The 18,824-nt window shown below is 47.7% G+C and overlaps 1 protein-coding gene across 1 annotated transcript in view; it reads right to left on the reverse strand.

The window, feature by feature from the left end:
• NFE2L3 (NFE2 like bZIP transcription factor 3) overlaps positions 1–17,634 on the reverse strand; it is a 34,433-nt gene extending 16,799 nt beyond the window's left edge. The window contains exon 1 of the mRNA NM_001077899.2: positions 16,838–17,634. Within this exon, the coding sequence (NP_001071367.2) occupies positions 16,838–17,428 (591 nt within the window). The 5' untranslated portion in view covers positions 17,429–17,634. The remainder of the gene's footprint in view (positions 1–16,837) is intronic.
• Between the last annotated feature and the right edge of the window lie 1,190 nt (positions 17,635–18,824).

Consider the following 18,824-nt stretch of genomic DNA (forward strand, 5'->3'; position numbering starts at 1 on the left):
TAGTCTTAGATTCATGTTAAATTTTCCTGATTCTGTTTAACTGGTTATAGATCATACTAGGAAGTACTATACGTAATGGCTGCAATTCATTCTTAGGTGTTTCAGAATGAAAGAACTGTATGTGTATATAGATATAATTATAAACAGGTAACTCAAATGGGGCCAAATGTAAACAACAGGCAAATCTGAGTAAAGGATATATACTATTCTCACAACTTTTTTTAAAGTTTGAAATTATATCTAACTAAAGTTATCCCCTAAAATTCCTATATGGCAAACTCATTTTGTCCAAGGCAACAACAGAAGGTAGTCTCAAAAAACTATTCTTCCATTATAATTCCTGTTAATTTCTATTTTTTCCCCCAAAGTGTATACAGTCATGTCCATTGCTTTACTAATTATTTTTCACCTCTTCCTTCTCACGATTTAAATTTATTTCATTTTCTTGTCTAATTGCTTTGCTCATGCTTTCAGAATACTGCTCAATAATAATGATGACATCTGATGTAAAAGAAAACACTGTGTCGTCCCTCCATTCTCAATGGTCTGCTACTTCACTTCTGGCAACAGATGTGTGGGCTGTTCATACACCTAGCAGTTCTGGGACACCACCTGCATGTTCTATAACTTAATTCAGTTCTGACACTATCTACCTAGAGGCAGCATCAGATCCCACAGGTTAAAGGCTCAGTCTCAAAACTGCTCTCTCTCCCTCCAGAGGTCAGTTCCAAATCCAGGTGGTTACCTTGCTTCCCGCCAAGTGCCTATAAATTAAAGGTCCCCATAACCCTCCTCCTCCTCTGGTGTGATTAGTTTGATAGAGTGGCTCACAGATCTCAGGAAAACATTTTACTCACTAGATTACTATTTTATTACAAAAGGACACAACTCAGAAACAAACAGATGCCTAAAAGCAAGGACTGTGGAAAGGTCACAAGCTGCCATGCTCTGCACCACTCTCCCAGCACCTCCATGTGATCACCAACCTGGAAGATCTCCAAAGTCCTCCTTCTGGCTTTTTATGGAGGTATCACTACACAAGCATGGTTGAGCGATCATTGGCTGTTAGTGACTGAACTCAATCTACAGCACCCTCCCTTCCCCAGAGGTGTGGGTGTGGGTAGAAGGGTTTAAAGTTCTAATCCTCTCATCATGTGGTTGGTTCCCCTGGCAACCAGCTCCCATCTTTAGGGGGCTCTCCCAAAGCTACCTCATCAACAGAATGAAGGGACTTCCCTGGTGGTCCAGTGGCTAATACTCCACAATCCCAATGCAAGGGGCTCAGGTTCAATCTATGGTCAGGGAACTAGATCCCACATGCTGCAATTAAGACATGACACAGCCAAATAAATATTAAAAAACAAAAAACAACCCCGTAAGTCAGGTGTGGTTAGAAGGGGCATGTTATAAATAAGAAAAACTTCCTTTCACCTTCAGGGCTTTGGAACTATTTCAGGACTGAGGACTGAGAGACCAAATATTATAACAAAAGATGCTCCCATCGCTCTCATGCTTAGGAAATTCCAAGGTCTTTGGGAGCTCTGCCACATAGGGGTGGGGGTGGGGGCAGATGAGGACTAAACACGTATTACATCACATTATCACACCTGCCATTCTTATTTTTTACTCATAATGTTCCATCAATAAGGGTATCATGCAGCTTTCCTTATTCATTCACTCATTCAATCAATACATATTAAATCCCAAATAGTATACTGGATGCTGGGGATACAATAGTGAAAAAAAGTCTAGACTGCCTCTTCACAGCTTAGATTTGAAGGGAGAGGAAGTCCAAAATACAAGTGAACTAAGAAAATTACTGCAAGTTATGGCAAGTGAAAGAGAAGAAGGGGGGACCCACCTTTAGAAAGACTGGTTAGGGAAGACCTCTCAAGGGAGTGATATTTTAGCAAAGATCTAAAAACAGAAAGAGCTGTGTACAGAGGAGAGCAACCAATACATTCCTGTCACCACAATGGATTTGATTAGTTTCTTAATGATGGATATTTGTCTCCAATCATTTCTTAAAATTAAAATGTCCTTATGCATACTTCTTTGCACACATGTGTTAAGTAAAATAAATTCCTAGAATGTATGCTCAGTTCAGTTCAGTCACTCAGTCGTGTCTGACTCTTTGCGACCCCATGAATCGCAGCACGCCAGGCCTCCCTGTCTATCACCAACTCCCGGAGTTCACCCAGACTCACGTCCATCGAGTCACTGATGCCATCCAGCCATCTCATCCTCTGTCGTCCCCTTTTCCTCCTGCCCCCAATCCCTCCCAGCATCAGAGTCTTTTCCAATGAGTCAACTCTTCGCATGAGGTGGCCAAAGTACTGGAGTTTCAGCTTTAGCATCAGTCCTTCCAAAGAACACCCAGGACTGATCTCCTTTAGAATGGACTGGTTGGATCTCCTTGCAGTCCAAGGGACTCTCAAGAGTCTTCTCCAACACCACAGTTCAAAAGCATCAATTCTTCGGCACTCAGCTTTCTTCACAGTCCAACTCTCACATCCATACATGACTACTGGAAAAACTATAGCCCTGACTAGACAGACCTTTGTTGGCAAAGTAATGTCTCTGCTTTTGAATATGGTATCTAGGTTGGTCATAACTTTCCTTCCAAGGAGTAAGTGTCTTTTAATTTCTTGGCTGCAATCACCATCTGCAGTGATTTTGGAGCCCCCAAAAATAAAGTCTGACACTGTTTCCACTGTTTCCCCATCTATTTCCCTAGGTCAACACATACATGCATTTTTTTATTTGATGGATTCTACCCAATGGCCTCTGAAAATGTTTGTGGTAATTAACTTACACTCCTACCAGTAAACGTGCCAATGTGATAGATGAAAACTGGCATCTCGCTGTAGTTTTAATTTCTACTTCTCTTATTATGAGTGAAGTTGAACATCTTTCACAAGTTTAAAAGCATTTGTATTTCCTTTTCTGTGAACTCTGTGTGGTCTCTGTCCATTTTTCTTCTGGGGTCTTTTCTACTGGGTTTTCTACTGGGGTCTACTACAGTAGTAGCATTTTTACTCACCTTCTCCCATTCAGTCTCCGATCAATGTATGTATGAAACAAGTTGCGACTATGAAGACAGTAAGGGAAGAGTCCTAGCCAGGAGTAGGGGAGAGACTAGAGACATGACAGAAAGCCTGAGTTCTCCTAAGGATGGAAGCATGCGCAGCAAAAGGGCCAAGACAGGAAAAGTTACAGTTAAAGTAGGAATCTGAGCTACAGTTATTTCTTCTTCCTCTGCAACTACAGAGAAAATCCAAGCATGGAAGTGGGGAGACCAGTTAGGAGGTTACTACAGTAATTAATTGACAGTAGGTAACAGTCTTCCCAGATGGCCTAGTGGTAAAGAATCTGCTGGCCAGTGCAGGAGACATAAGTGACCAGGGTTCGATCCCTGGGTTGGGAAGATTCCCTGGAGGAAGGCATGGCAACCCACTCCGGTATTCTTTCCTGGACAATCCCATGGTCAGAGGAGCCTGGCGGGCTATAGTCCATGGGGTTGCACAGAGTCGGACATGACTGAAGTGACTTTAGTGCGCACGCGTGCACACACACATGCACACAGAAATAAGAGTCTGGAAAAAGGTGGTGGTGACAGAGAAGTGGAAGAATCCATGATACGCTGTGTAAAATGAGACAGGGCTTGTTGATGGACTGGAAATGGGAGATCAAGGAAAGGGAAGAAAATTTAGAATGACTCCTAGATTTCTGGCTTGAATAAAGATGGTGGATAGTTACAAACAGAACCATTAAAAAGGGAAACTGAGGGGTCTTCCATTTTGGAAATGTCAAGTTTGAGACGTAAAAAGTCAAGCAGAAACATCTATTACATTACTGAGATGAGAATCTGGAATTTAGAGCAAAGGTCTGAACTGAAAGTAAAAACTGGAAACACATCAACATAAACACACACACAGGAACTAACAAGATTCCAACAAGCGAGCACAAAGCTAGAAGGGGCTCAGGACAGGGTCCTGCAGAACTGAAACATTCAGAGGTCAAGCAGAAAAGCTGGTGAGAAAAGACTGAAGACAAGAAATGAGTTGCAGGGGAAGACAGAATAGCAGTGTCTCAGAATCCAAAACTGTTTCAATAAGAATGGAGTGGTTGATTGTGTTGAATGCTGCTTGGAGGTTGCGCACAGTAAGGACAGAAAAGTATCCAATGGATTTGGCAATAAGAAAGCAGTGTGTGGGTGGCCTTCGAAAAACTTAAGGTAGAAGCCCAGTGATACGGTGTTGAAGAGTAAATGGGAGATAACAAATTGGGAACAGTATACAGACCATTCTTTCAAGAATTTTGGCTATGAAGTGGCTGGGGAAGTGGGTCAGAGCAATATTTTAAAGATGAGATGCTGGAATATGTTTGTAAGGCAATGACTGAGGAGAAAGGATAACATTCAGAAAGCTATAGATAAAGACTCCAAAGGACAAATGGCAGGACTGAGTTTGAAAGAAAGAAAAATAAAGCCTTCATTTCAGGATAAGGAGTAGAAAGTGGATACAAGACTGTATCTGAGGATTTGGTAGTATGAAGCTCTATCCTTATTTTTGAAGGGCATTTTTAAAAGTAGAAATGGATATTGAATACTTAGGTGTTTCAAAAATATCCACAAATTATATATAACACTCTTTTCTTCTTCTTCAAGAAGATTAACCCCCCTACTGAGTTGGGGCCAAACTTAATGAGTTGTTTTTAACAAAAGGAGTATTATTATGTGGGCGTAATGGTTCAGCCCCGTGGCTTCCTCTTTGCTCTCCCTCGGATCACTCGTACTGGTGAAAGCGAGCACTCACGTTGCAAGGACATTCAAGCTTTCTACAGAGAGGCCTTGGCCTTTCCAACTCTACTTGGAGTAGAGTTGCGGCCTCCTGACCACAGCTGTCAGTGGTCCACCTTGGAACTGGATCTCTCAGCTCCAGTTCAGCCTTCGGATAAATGCACTCCAATCACCATCTTCACTACAATCTCTTGAAACCAGGAAGGAGAACCACCCAGCTAAGCCACTCCAGAATTTCTAGCTCACATAATAAATAGGATAATAAATGTGGTATTAAGTCATTAAGTTTTGGAATAATCTCCTCTGCAGCAATAGATAACTAATACATCCATTTTAAAAAATGCTTTATGCACCTATATTTCTGTATGACTTGCTAACATTTTATTTAATGTTTTGCAGGAATATGCATAAAAGTAATTCCTGGATTCTTTCTTTTTTTTTTTTTTTTTTGTATCATTGTCATGCTAGTTTTGAAGAAAAAAGAATTGGGAAGCTTTATGGAACATCAGAACTCCTCACTGGAAAGTTTGAAAGAATTCTCCTTGACCTGGGAGCAAAGAGCCTCCAGCTGGGCCTTTACAGAATGCCTCGCCTACCTAGGGCCCCCTCACCTAAGGTGACACTGTTCCTGGGGCACCTACATCTCAGGACTGAACAGAGAGAGCACAAAGGCCTGGCAACCTCACCCATCATGGGACAACTGTGAAGGGTCACTTAAGCCCCAGAGCTCCTGGCACTGCCCTGCTCCAGTTTGACTCCTGCTTTTGTCCAAATTTGCTTTCTTGTATTCCCTTCCACAGCTGTAAACTGGAAATGTACTCCCTTAGAAACATCCTGCCCACTCAACTTGGGCTCAGAGAGAGTCCTCTTCCCAGGGACCGATTTGTGACAGTTAAGCAATTCTATCTTGGGGTGGGGTGGGGTGGAGACACCACGAACACAAGACGAGGAGAGGGAGGTCCAATATTATTTCTATTTAGAAAGTGAAAAAGGGCTATTGCACTTGTATACTCTGCACAGTCTACAAGGTCCCATAAAAGCCTCCTGGCTAGGAAGACTCATGTCCAAAAACAGCTGAGTAAGAGAGGCCACTCCTAATCCTACCAGCTGTGACCTTGGGCCACTCTGACTCTCAGTCTCCTTGTCTGTGACATGAAGGGTAACAGTTCTAATTCATATTTTAAGGAAGTGGTTGAGGAAAAGCACTTTATACATTTTAAGATCCTATGCAAACATCAGTACTTTCTACTGCTTTTTGATTCTGAAGAGTTGTAATTAATGACTAACTTCTGACAACTCAATTAGAACCCCAAGAGAAAGCGACCCCAGCCCCTAGTAGCCAGTAATTACTATCTCTTTGCTTTCTTCTTTTCCTGTTTTCCTCAACTCAATGACAAGGAGCTGAAACAGACAGTACAAGTGTTTTACAAGCACTGTTGTATATACTGGTGATTCATGGTCCATGCTCTTAAAGAATGGGTAAGCAAAACCCATCATTAAGTTACTTTTTATTTGTGTGTAGGTAGGTGATTTTTACTCTCAGGCTGGGACTCAATTTAAAAAAAAAAAAAAGAAGAAAGTTTCCATGCTCACCACAGGAAGCCATCGTAAACTTGTGAGCTGGGGTGCTCACCACCACCCAGGGACTTGCACTGAACTGGCAGCTGGTGAAAGGCAGGCCCTCCCGCCACAGCCCTGACTGCTGGGAGCCTAGCCACCCCATCCTCTGCATGGATCCAGACCTTCTCAGTTTGGGCCCCTTAGTTAAAACTGGGTTCTTCTGTCTCAAAAATCCCATAGCCTGTAGGTTTCTCCTATGACATGCCTTCTATTCTATGTAAAATTACAATTATATGGGTCTTTTCTTTCCTACTGGGCTGTAAATAATTTTTTTAAATGTTTATTTTATACTCGAGTTTAGTTGATTAACAATGTTGTCTTAGTTTCAGGTGGCAGTAAGACATATACATGTATCTCCCTGGGTCGGGAAGATGCCCTGGAGAAGGGCATGACAACCCACTCCAGTATTCTTGCCTCGAGAATCCTATGGACAGAAAGCCTGGAGGGCTACACAGTCTGGAGGGTTGCAGAGGGTTAGACATGACTGAGCAACTAACACTTTCCCTTTTTCTATACATGTATCTATTCATTCTCAGATTCTTTTCCCATTTAGGTTATTACAGAATATTGAGCAACTAAACAACGTCCTTGTGCTATATACGGTAGGTCCTTGTTGGTTATCTGTTTCAACTACAGCAGTGTGAACGTATCAATCCCCATTCCTAACCACCCCTCTCCCACATCCTTCCCTGCTGGTACCGAGGGCTGTATCCTTCTGACACCTGTCCTCCAGCTGTTAACTCATCTTTGCTACCACAGATGAGTTAGGGAGCAGAGCTGAGCCTCAAAGGAAGGTTTTCAGAGACAACGAAGGATAGTGGAGAGGGGAGAAAGAAGCAAAGCTGGACTCTTCTCTTTGCTGAGTCTTAGAAGTTCTGGTATCTGGCAGCATGATTTCTGACTCGGTACTTACTATCCTGTGCTGAGACCGGAAGAGGACGATGGAGAGTTCGACGCTGAAAACACTCTTTGTGAACAGTTCCGGCTGGCTTCACTGGCTAGGCCTTTCATTTAGTGATCTGGGGGAGGAGAGACTAAGACCTGGTGTGACCTTCAGGGTTGGAAGAACCTTCAGAGACAAAGAACAGTGTGGGGCCTACGAGAAGGATGATATCAGAGGGAGAGGGATGAAGGCCAGAGAATTCTGAGGCCCTGGCTCTAGGCTGGAGGCAAGCTGGAGTCATCAGGTCTAGAGAGAAACGAGGAGCCAGATAAAGAGAGACTGTGTCCTGTCTAGCCTGGGTGGTTTGCTGCAGCAGTTTATAATAATTATAGCTCACACTGATTGAGCACTCACTCTGGGCCAGGCACCACAATCATGATCTCACTGAAGTTGCCTGGCATCCCAGGTACTGCTCTTTTCTCCTCTTACAAAGGGGGAAACTGAGGCACAGGGAGGTTAAGCAACTTGCTGTTGAGTCACTGACCTGGTAAGTGACTTAACAGGGTGTGGCTGCAGGCGTTTTTACTTGACAGCCTGCTCATGGACACTGTCCTGGTTCTTATTTGCCCCCCCAGGTCCCCATGTGTTCCCCCAGAAACTGAGCCCTGCACACTCTGGGGCTCCCAGCAGGATTCACTGGTGGGAGGGTACAGGAGGAGGCTGGAGAGGGTGATGGGGGAAACAGGAGAGGCCTGGACATTTCTCCCCCTACCCGGGGCTCCGCCTTTCACTGGTAGTCATTGGGTGTCCCAACACCCCTGTCTGCTGCTGTGAGAAGTCATTCGCTGAAGGCTCTTCATTTCCTCTTCTGTAGGACGAAGGGTGCCTTCTTCCTACCGGAAAGCCAACTGCACCACCACCCACGATGGCTCCCACTTGTTTCACACAGATAAGAACTGCAGACATGGGAAGAGTTCGCTCCGTACGAATAAAACAAGTCCGTCTCTGAATATCAAGCAGAACAGCTGGCTACAGCGCATGGCACTGATCTTATTTGGATTGCAAGTCCAACAAACCAACTGTGAAAAAATTTATCATGACATAACTGGGGTTGAATACGAACTAGACCTTCAGTGGTAACAAATTTTTGCTGATTTTTTTTTAGGTGTGGTCTTGGCATTGTGTTGATGTTTAGAAGGGTCCTTTAGGGATATATACCCTAAAATATTTATAGAAGATTTTCTGAGTTGATGAACGTAGTGGGAAGAACAGGAAAGGAACAAATCCAGGCTTTTTTCTCCTCTTGACTAAGTCTCTGCAAAGAGCTGGCACAAGAATCACAAGAAATGATGTCTGGAATTTGTTTCAAACTAATGGGGGGAGGGACATGGGGAGCGACAGATGAGCCAAGACTGGCCCTGCGCTGGTGATTGTTATGCTGGTGACAGGGATGGGGGACAGGACTCCATTATCCAATCTCCATTCTCTCCATTTGCTATTATGTGCTGGAAACTGCTCACCCTAAAATGTGCTATAGACTAAACTCACTTCTGAAGGCTCCTAGAGGAAGCAGCTAAAAAAATTGGCAAGCATCCTCCACGAGGCTGAAACTAAGCCATTCAGTGTGACAGCCCACCAGGAGAAGCTGGGTATGAAGACAGCCAGTGTTTCCAAACAGGAGACTCAACACCTGGGACACAAGGGCAGGCTGAACTCCAACCTGCAGGCTTTGATTTTAAAAGGAGCTGCTTCTCCCACAAGTAATCCCCATGTGTAGGCTGAGAGCCTGGGAGAGGGGAGGGCAGAGGGGAGTGGGAGAGGGGGAGCAGAGGGACCAGGAGAGGGCAGGGCAGAGCAGAGGGGAGGGGGGGAGGGGGAGCAGGACAGATTCATGTAATGCTACATTACTCCAGCAGGCAGGACAGGCCAAGTGGCCTTCAACATGCATGATGTTTTTGTATTTTCTTCACACTGGAAAATTTCAAACACACAAAATAAACAGAATACAATATAGCAAGCCCTCCATGAACCCATCATCCAGTTTCAAAAATTATCAACAATCTTCTGCTATTCCTTTTTGGTTTTGTTTTTTGGCTACACCCTGAGGTATGGGATCTTAATTCCCAACCAGGGATTGAGACCACGAAGAGACTGGGGATCGAACCCAAGCCCCCTGCATTGGAAGCGCGGTCTTAACCACTGGGCCACCAGGCAAGTCCCTTACCTGTTGTTCTTACATCACTAATCCCACCACCCTTCCCCTCCACACAACTCAATCACTCTCTCATAGTTTTTAGGTAGGGTATACCTGGCCAGAACTGTATAAACCTTAACTGCACAATTCTGACAAATGCAGGCACTCATTTAACTTGTACCTCAACTGTGAAAGAGAATATTTAAAGTTCTCAGACACTCCCAGAAAGTTCTCATATTTGTACCCTAGCTTCACCTATTCTAGAACTTAAGCATGAGTTAATTTTGAACTGTATGTATTTGCAAGTTAGTTCTGCATTCATTATTAGTTATTTTTGCAAGTTAGTTCCTCATCCCCAGCAAGGAACTAGACAGGTCAGGCTTTAACTTTAAAACAACATCTGGCAAACCAGGGCTCTAGCCCAGGTCCTGCTGCTCAAGCAGGTAACTTTGGCTCAGTCTACGAGCTCTTTTGGGCTTTAAATTCAGAAGGATAGTTTTCAACCAGGCACCGTCCCCCGCCCACCCGCCTCTGCCCTCCATTTCTACATTGCTGGGCATCAAAAAGTCCTGCGGCAGTAACACCATGGCTAAGATCAACATAGGGTGGCAGAAGAATCATGTGGAAGTCTGAGAAACTGCAGACCCATCCCAAGCCCCATCTGAGAGGCTCTGATTCAGCCAGTCTCAGGTGGGCCCTGAAATTTACATTGTATCAAACAACCGGGTAATTTGACACAGTCACTGGGATGAGAAACCCAGCTCTAAAGTAAGGCTAAGCAGCTCTTTTTCCAGATGAGCCTTAAGGGTTCTGCCTCCTCAACAAGCCCAAGGCCTCCTGCAAGACCTCGTGGTCATCTGCCATTTCCTCCATATGTCAGGGGTTTCCTGGGAGTTCGACATTCCCCAGCTCTGGAGCAATGACAGCAAATCACTCACTGAATATCTATTACTATGCCAAAACCTGCACTAGCCCTTTAACATAGAGTATGATTTAATGCTGAAGGAACTTTCCCAGAAAGAAGTTAATATTCACCTTTTACAATTTGGACACCAAGCCTCATGGAGGTTGCCCAGGAAGAGATGGAGCTGGGATGGGGTGATGACTGGTTTTACATGTCAGTGTGGCCAGACTACAGGACTCAGAATTCCATCAGATGCTAACCTAGTGTTGCTGTGAAGGTACTGAGGTACTGTGCAGATGTGGGTAACAGTGGCCCCCAACCAGGTGACTGAGTAAAAGAGAGTGTCTTTGATAATCCAAGTGGGCCTCATCCAATCAACTGAAAGTCTTTCAGGGCAAAATGGAACAAAACTAAGGTCTCCCTGGGGAAGAAATTTTGCCTCCAACCTGCATCAGGAAACATGGGTTTGATCCCTTGGTTGGGAAGATCGCCTGGAGGAGGACATAGTAACCCACTCCAGTATTCTTGCCTGAAGATCCCATGGACAGAGAGGAGCCTGGTGGGCTACAGTCCATGGGGTCACAAAGAGTTGGTCATGACTGGAGCTACTTAGCACACATGCATGTACGCATGCACACACACACACACACACATGCACATACACACTCTGACTCTGTTCTCTAGAGAACCCTGGCTAATGCCAGGGAATCCAGTTGCACCCAATCACAGAAGGCCATGCCTTCCTTGCCTCTACAACACTGACCATGGTCTGCCAACCACCACCTGCAACTCAACCAAAAACCACCCAGGTATGTACTGGAGCCTCAGCCTGCTTCAGCTGCCCAGAAGTGTATTTGAATATCACTGTACATCTTTAATTAGATTTTGAGAACAAACTATTCATATCGAAAGGCTACCACAAATGTGAGAAGCTTGTTTTTGTTTCAATTTTTTAGTGGGTGGAGGGCGGCATAGTCTACCTCAGCACTTAAGAACAGTAACCTGTCTATTCTGGGCAAGATCATACTTTAAGCAATCCTGAGTTTCACCTCCTGATTAATTATATGCCAACCTGAAAGTCTGCTTTCCACTGCCCCATCCACTCAAATCGGCATTAAGCGATCAGATAGCCCATCAGGATTTCGTATATTTCGTATATTTGCAGTTGGAACTCTGGCCTGGAAGGTCTCAAGACACATGAGCTCTCAGCACCCGAGAAGCTCTGCAGAGTCAACGTGGAGGATGAATGAGGAGCTCAACACAGGCTGATTGAACGGGCTTCTGCTCCTAATCCTGTCCCTGGGTGCCACTTGCACATTAGAGTGAAGACCCAGTTTCCACACTTAAGGCGCTGCAGTTCAAAGTAGAGAACACAAGTCCCATAGAAGAAATGTCACAAAATGCAGTAGGGCACAAAGGAAAGAACAGGAAATGCTTGAGGTAATAGTGGAGAGGAGTGAGAACTTAACAGTAAAAGACTTGAAAGAAATGAAAGGACACATTCTGGGCAAAGGTAACCGAGTCAAAGGCAGGAAAGAACCGGCTATTTGGGGAAGAGGAAGGGAGAAAGTCAAAGTAGCCAAGTAGGCTACAGGTGTGGGCCAGCTGGAGAGATGAACTCAGAACAGGGAGCTGCATCAGATGGGGAGCCTTGAACAACAAAATAGCAAACTGGTAGGCAATGAGGACCCCCGGGGGGCTTCCCAGATGAAAACGGGAAAGAACAAGGCATGCTCTGGAGACCTGTATGTGGCAACAAAGCAGAGAGGGATAAGTTAGGAAGGGGCACTGGAGCGCCTCCTGCCCCCGCTGAGTTAACAGCAGCTGCTAACATGGAGGGCTTACCAAGTGCCAATCCCAAAGAACGCGTGTGATCTCTTTAATCCTCCTGAAGGGACTCTTACCAACCCATTTCACAGATAAGGGAACCAAGGCACAGGGAGGTTAACAAGTGTGCTTCGGATCATATAACCAGTCAGCAGTGAAGCTCCAGGGCCAGCACACTGACCACGAGAGCAGCCTGCCTGAGTCTGCCCATACGGCAGGCCTGGGCCCTGCGCTCCAATTCTGAGTGAAGCCGAGAAGTAGGGCAAGCGAGGGGAGACTCAGACACTGGAGGGATGATGTCTCTGTAACCTACCACTTTAGGTCAAAGGCTGACTGGAAGAAGTCTGGGGTTCCTTGGGGTTGTGGCACAACAAGCCAGCCAAAAACCAGCTTTGCTCAAGAACTTATACCAAGTCCTGCTGCAAATGGTCCCACATGTAGTCCAGCTGCTTCTAGACACCGTGGACTTTCAACAACTGGTACCTAGTTGGTAAGCAAGTGGAACACCCCCAAGAGTTCCCAGAAAGGGGAGATGGTGACAGCATAACGGATTGAACTGAGTCCCTCAAAATTGATGTGTTCAAAGTCATAACCCTCAGTACCCCAGAATGTGGCCTTATTTGGAAACTGAGCCATTGCTGATGTAATTGGTTAGGATGAGAAGGTGGGCCCCTAATCCTATATGACTGGTGTCCTATAAAGAGGGAAATCTGGCTACAGGCATGCGTACAGGGACAGTGCCATGTGAAGAAGGCAGAGACTGGGCTGATGCAGTAAAAAGCAAGGGCCGTCGAAGACTGCCAGCAAATGACCAGAAACCAGGAGCGAGGCCTGGAAACTCCCAGAACCTCTCCCTCACAACTTTCAGCCTCACCATCACAGCCTGGAACCTCAGAACTGCTGAGACCCTCTCTCCACCTTTTTCCCTCCAGAACTGTGAGACAGTACATTTCTGTTAAGTCGCCTGGTTCACGTTACTGTGTCGCAGCAGCCCTAGGACACTAATAGGCTTCCCAGGTGGCTCAGTGGCAAAGAATCCCTCTGCCAATGCAGGAGACACAGGCTCAATCCCTGGGTCAGGAAGATCCCCTGAAGGAGGAAATGGCAACCTACTCCAGTATTCTAGGAAATCCCATGGACATAGGAGCCTGGCGGGCTACAGTCCATAGGGCAGCAAAGAGTCGGACACGACTGAGCAACTAAACAGCAACAACACGAATACAGTGACCCATGCTCTTCTTTCCCATGAGAAGATCATAGGTGCATCTTCACTGCATATTTTAGTAAGTAAAAAGTCTACTGTGAAACGTCGTACTGCAATGCATATCATTACACAAAAGACTATTTCTGTATCATGGTTGTAAGTTGAAAACAGGCAAGTGTTTGAAATTTCATCTATCTCCAACTGCCCAGGCATCAGGGACTATCTTTGATTTTGAAACAAAAACCAACTTTCACTTTAACAATCACTTTAACAACCTGCTTTCTCTTCCCTTTATATACTCTTAGAAGCAAATATTGACTGTATCAGATTCTTCCTGTGACCTCAAGAAACCAACTCCAAAGGTCAGAGGTCCTGCTGGACCCCTCACCGGGCAGAAGGTCCCCATCTGTCCCACGGCATGAAACCACATCAAGATGACCACAAGCCCTCTCAATTGTAAAGTGGCAACAGCTCTCTGAAACACGGCTGCTGGCTCTTAAGTAGGCACCCCATCTTCAAATATGCTCACACATTCAATTCCACAACTACCGTTGATTTCTTTGTTTAACCAGTACATGACTTTGAAGAACATGTGCCTTATAAGTTGTGAGAGAATGGTTGTGGTCAGGAAGGGAAGCTTGTCTGCCCTGGGGAATTCCACATTCTGTTTGCAACTAATGATTAGCCTCACTAAGAAATGAAACCAAAACTGTACTTCTTTTGATACTTGGAAAATCCCCTACTCCAAAATATCTTTGCACATGTACAAAAATTATGGAAAGTTATACTATAAAACCAGAATCTCCTACAACTCAAATGTAAGCCATCAGAATTATCTGTAACAAACTTAAGATGTTCTTATGTCACAGCACTCCCTCTCTTTGAAGTTAACCTTGAGCATTTAAGACGGGACAGGCACAGTTCTAAGCCTATTCCATGGTATGAATCGTTTAATTCTCACAACAATCCCCTGCAGTAGGCACCTATATTATTCCTATTGTGCAGGTGAGAATAAAGCACAGATAAATTCAGAAATGGCCCAAGGTTACAGAGCAATGCATGGTGTAACTGGGATCCCAAACCAGGCAGTCTGGCTCCAACCCACCCCACCTCCTTAACAGACAACCAATCAAGCTAGACACAGAGACAAACAAGACAAAATGTTGAGTGGGGACCGGTTAAGGAGGGTGTGTTGAGGATGGGGGCAAAAGAAGAAAACAATCATATCCCAGGCACTAGGCTGGCACTTCACATATGCTTTTCCCACTTAATGGGCACGGCACCCGAGGGAAGCATTACTCTCCCACTCAACAGATGAGACACTGAGGCCTGGAGGGAGTAAGGCAGTCCATATGAGGGCACATTATTATGTGATGCCCCCGCACCCAGGTTTGCTGATCGCAAAAACCAGAGCTGTTTTGTTTTTTCTGCCCATTTTCTCCAGAGTCATGGTTTCCAAGTCTAACCTCGGCATTACTGATGGTACAATTTGCTTCTTAAAGTCAATCCAGCAGTGGAGAGCAGTGGTGCTGCGGTCAGGAATGGGGGTAATGCCCATTCCGCTGCACGCTTGCACACAAAAGTGCAGTGGAGATGCTTAATGTGCCAGCCTGGGAGTCAGGGGGGCTCAGAGTCTAGATCCACTTCTAGTACTAATTAACTGTGCTGGTTTAGCCAAGCCCCTCAACCTCACTGGATCTCTATTTTCCAAGTATGAATTGGATATGAGGATGCCTGGCCCGTGGACCTCACAAGGGGCATGTAAAAGGTGTTATCAATACAGGTGAACTGGCTGTGAAAACTGTAAGGTGCTCGACAGCTAATTATCACCAGAATGAACAAAACCAGGTCATCCCAGCAGCGACCACAGTCCTGCAGGTCCGCACATGTCAGCTGGAGGAGGTGATACCAGGAGAATGGCCTGGGGTGAACCTCACCCTCTTCCTTAGGAAATCTGGGCTCAGGGCATCCAAGGTCTGGCTCTGCCTAGGTCCCCAGAGCTTTCCCCCATGGCAGCCTTGCTGGTCTAAAGAGATATCTACCAGGAGAGCCTGGGCAGGGGAGTGAAGTCCTTGAAGAGTAGCCTCCTGTGCCTCCAGGTCCTCGCACACTTCGGAGGCCGGTTGGCACTGAGCGGTGATGGGGGCAGGGTGCCATCTGGGACAGCATCCAACACTGGGTTTCATCCCTGGGTGGCACGGAATCGGGAAGGGGAGCGGCACAGAACGCTCCACCCCTGAACTGGGAGAGATTCAGGTGAGACCACCCCCCAGGGTGGAGGCTGGAGCAGCGAGCAGAAAAGACCTACCCACCCCTACCCTCCGTTTGTTCGGAGCCCACCGAGACTCCCCCACCCCCATCCCATTAGTTCCGGCCCCAGGAAGAGGCAGGGATCGGATACGTTTAACACTGAATCACCCGGCACTTGGACACAATGACCCCTCTAGGAGAGGGCGGAGAAGCTCGTCTGGCAACTGCCTACACAAACAGGGCAATTCTGAAGAGCAGCAAACAAACCAGTCTGGCCCCATTTTGCATAAGATTGCACTCCACAAAAACAACGTCCAGGGAACTCTTGCGGATCAATACCAATTGCTAACACTGAGGTGTGGACCAATTACAGAGATCCCTTTGGAGGAACTTTGGATAAGGCGATTTTTTGGAAATTGCTATCCTGTGTCTGTAGACACCAACTCGCCGTTGGGAGCACCAGACACTTCAGTCAATAGATTCTGGTGAACTTTGTTTTAAAAGGAAGTTAAACTGAAAGGTTTGAACCTACGAACCAAAGGAAACTTGTTAGTCACTAGATGACTGTCAGGGTACCCGTGTTCTTTATGCTAAGGGGTTACACAAGTTCTGGGGGGAGGTGGATTGTTAGGTGTGGAGAATCGTTAGGTAAGAGCAGACCGGTCTGTCTGCGGGCCTCGGAGTGGACACTGACCATAGCCCCTCATTCCAGAGAAGCATCTAAAAACGAACTGCAATGGGTTCATATCCGAAGGAGGTGAGCGCGTTGGGCTGAGAGCGCAGTTAAGAGAAACGTGTATCCTCCGGGAGCCCAAGGCCGCCTTCGGTTCCGGAAAAAGATATGTCATTTTACACGAGGTACTAAACGAAGATAGTGGGCCAGAAAATTTCCAGCATACCGTCCTCCCTCATAAGCTAGCTGATGACTTCACCCACTTGGTTCCCAAAAGCCTAAGAGCCATAGCGACAGCACTAAGCCTTCTTCGGTCGAATTCACAAAAAGGAGAGGCTCACAGTTATCCTCAAACCTGCAAACCCCACCTGCCCGGGGGCGACGGGTGGAGGTGCGCAGGCGTGCCGCCCCACCCGCCCGCCATAACCAGGGCTCCCGGCCAGGTCCCCCAGCACCAGCTCGCGTCCCGCTCTCCTGTTACCTCGCTCGCGTGTCCGTCGGCGTCCGACACTTGAGCCGTCCGTTCCGCGGGTGCCTTCTCCTCCTCCTCCCCGGCGGCCAACGGGCTACTCTGAACCGCTCGCGGACCCCCGCCGCCACCCGGCGCAGCCTGGCTAACGCCTTCCACGCCGGCACCCACTCCCCCGGCAGACGAGGCGGCTGCGGCGCCGAGCAACGCGTGCGCCCCGTCGGCGTCGCCTGTAGCCACGCTGTGCACCAGCCATGCGTCCACTCGGATACTGGGGATAAAGGGGACCCCCAGCGCGCGCACCTCCCGGAGCAGTCGGCCCTCTGGCGGCGCCGCGGGGTCCCGCTCCCAGCACTTGGGGTGCAGCAGTTCGGCGCGCCCCCACCCTCCCGAGGCCGGGAAAGGACTGAGCGCGGAGATGTGGCTCGTCTGGCCGTTCCGGAGCAGCAGCTCATCTCCAAGCAGAGTGCGCGGCGGGAACAGCAGGTAGAGGTCGAGGTCTAGGTCTAGGTCCAGGTCCAGGCGGAGCTCCGCCAAGCTCAGCAGGATGGTGAGGTGAAAAAGGCTGCCGCCGTCCGACCACCACGGCTTCAAGTACTTCATCCCCCGCCGCGCGCCCGAGGACGCTCCAGCGGGCGCCCGCGGATCCCTAGGGGCGCTCAGGCCGCGGCTCTGGCACGTGCTGGCCCCGCGCGCCGCCAGCACCTGTCCGGAAGAGACAGAGCGGCGAAACAATGGACCTGGGCGCGCAGCGGCCGTCGCGGGCCCCCGGAGGAGGGTACAAAGGCGGTTCCACCGCAGCCGGCCGGGTACCTGCGGCTGCGGAGTGGCGGAGGAGGAGCCACCTACGGCCAGAGCTCGCCCTCTCGGGCTGCCTTGCAGCCCCGAGCGGCAGCCAGACTCCGCCCCGGGCCGCGGGCGCCACCGCCCGGGACACGCCCACGGCCGCCCCGGGCCGGCGCCCGTGGGAGGGGCCCGCGCGGGGCGGGGCGGGGCCCCCGCGCTCAAAGGCTCTTTATTCCGGGGGAACGCAAAGCTTCCTGGGAGCAGAAGTAGTTCTGGGCGCGAAGTGGCTTTCAACCCTGTGGTGGTCGGCTGGGCGATTGTGGCTGAAACCGCGGGATGGGAGTAGGGGGTCCGGGGTAAAGGTGGGGAGGAAGGGACAGGATGTATAGACTGAGGTGGGGGTGGGGGGCGGGAAGTCGAGGCACTGGGCGGCATGCAGAGGGCTTCCACCCACGTGAGAACACTGAGCTGGCACAGTAGGTTCAGATCCCAGCGCCACTACCAGTCGTGTGACCTTGAAAAGTTACTTCTCTGTGGCTCAGTTTTCTTATCTGTAAAATGGGGATAAAACTACCTGTTAAATAGGATGTGGGGAGATCAGAGGCAATGTATTGTAAAGCCGAGAGTTTGACATATAGATTACAAAGCTGCCATAAGGATCAAACAGAACTGTTATCTGTTCCCTCTCGCTTCCCCCGGCTTGCCCTGCCAAAGGCTAGGCCTTCCCTCACCATCTCCTTTGCTCCTTTAATGAGATAAGAGCGCTAGTGCTCCATCGTTACCCTGTATGCGTCCAAATCCCCCCTCTACTGCTTACTAGCGTGGACCTTGGACAAATCGGTCACTCTCAGTACCTGTTTCCTCACTGTGAAGTGGGACTAATGAGAGCACCCCTTCGGGACACCTGTTGTGACCCCCTAAATGAGGTGTGTATACCACCAACCACAGCACTGGGTAGATAGGAAGTGGCCTCTGAGTGTTACCCATCATTTGTATTACCCATCCTCCAAGGCTTAACCCAAAGATACATCCTTTGAATTTTCACCATTTGGAATTCTCTTCCCCAATCTGTTCTCCCACAGTGATTTCTCCATATGCCAACATTGCAACACTTGGCACATTTCACTTTGCATTATAGTTGAAATTGACCTGATTTGTCCATTATACATTCTTGAGGGCAAAAAAAACCTGTTTGGCTTACCTTTGTGCTCAG

This window comes from Bos taurus, chromosome 4, assembly GCF_002263795.3.
Source record: "Bos taurus isolate L1 Dominette 01449 registration number 42190680 breed Hereford chromosome 4, ARS-UCD2.0, whole genome shotgun sequence".
Taxonomy (NCBI): Eukaryota; Metazoa; Chordata; class Mammalia; order Artiodactyla; family Bovidae; genus Bos; species Bos taurus.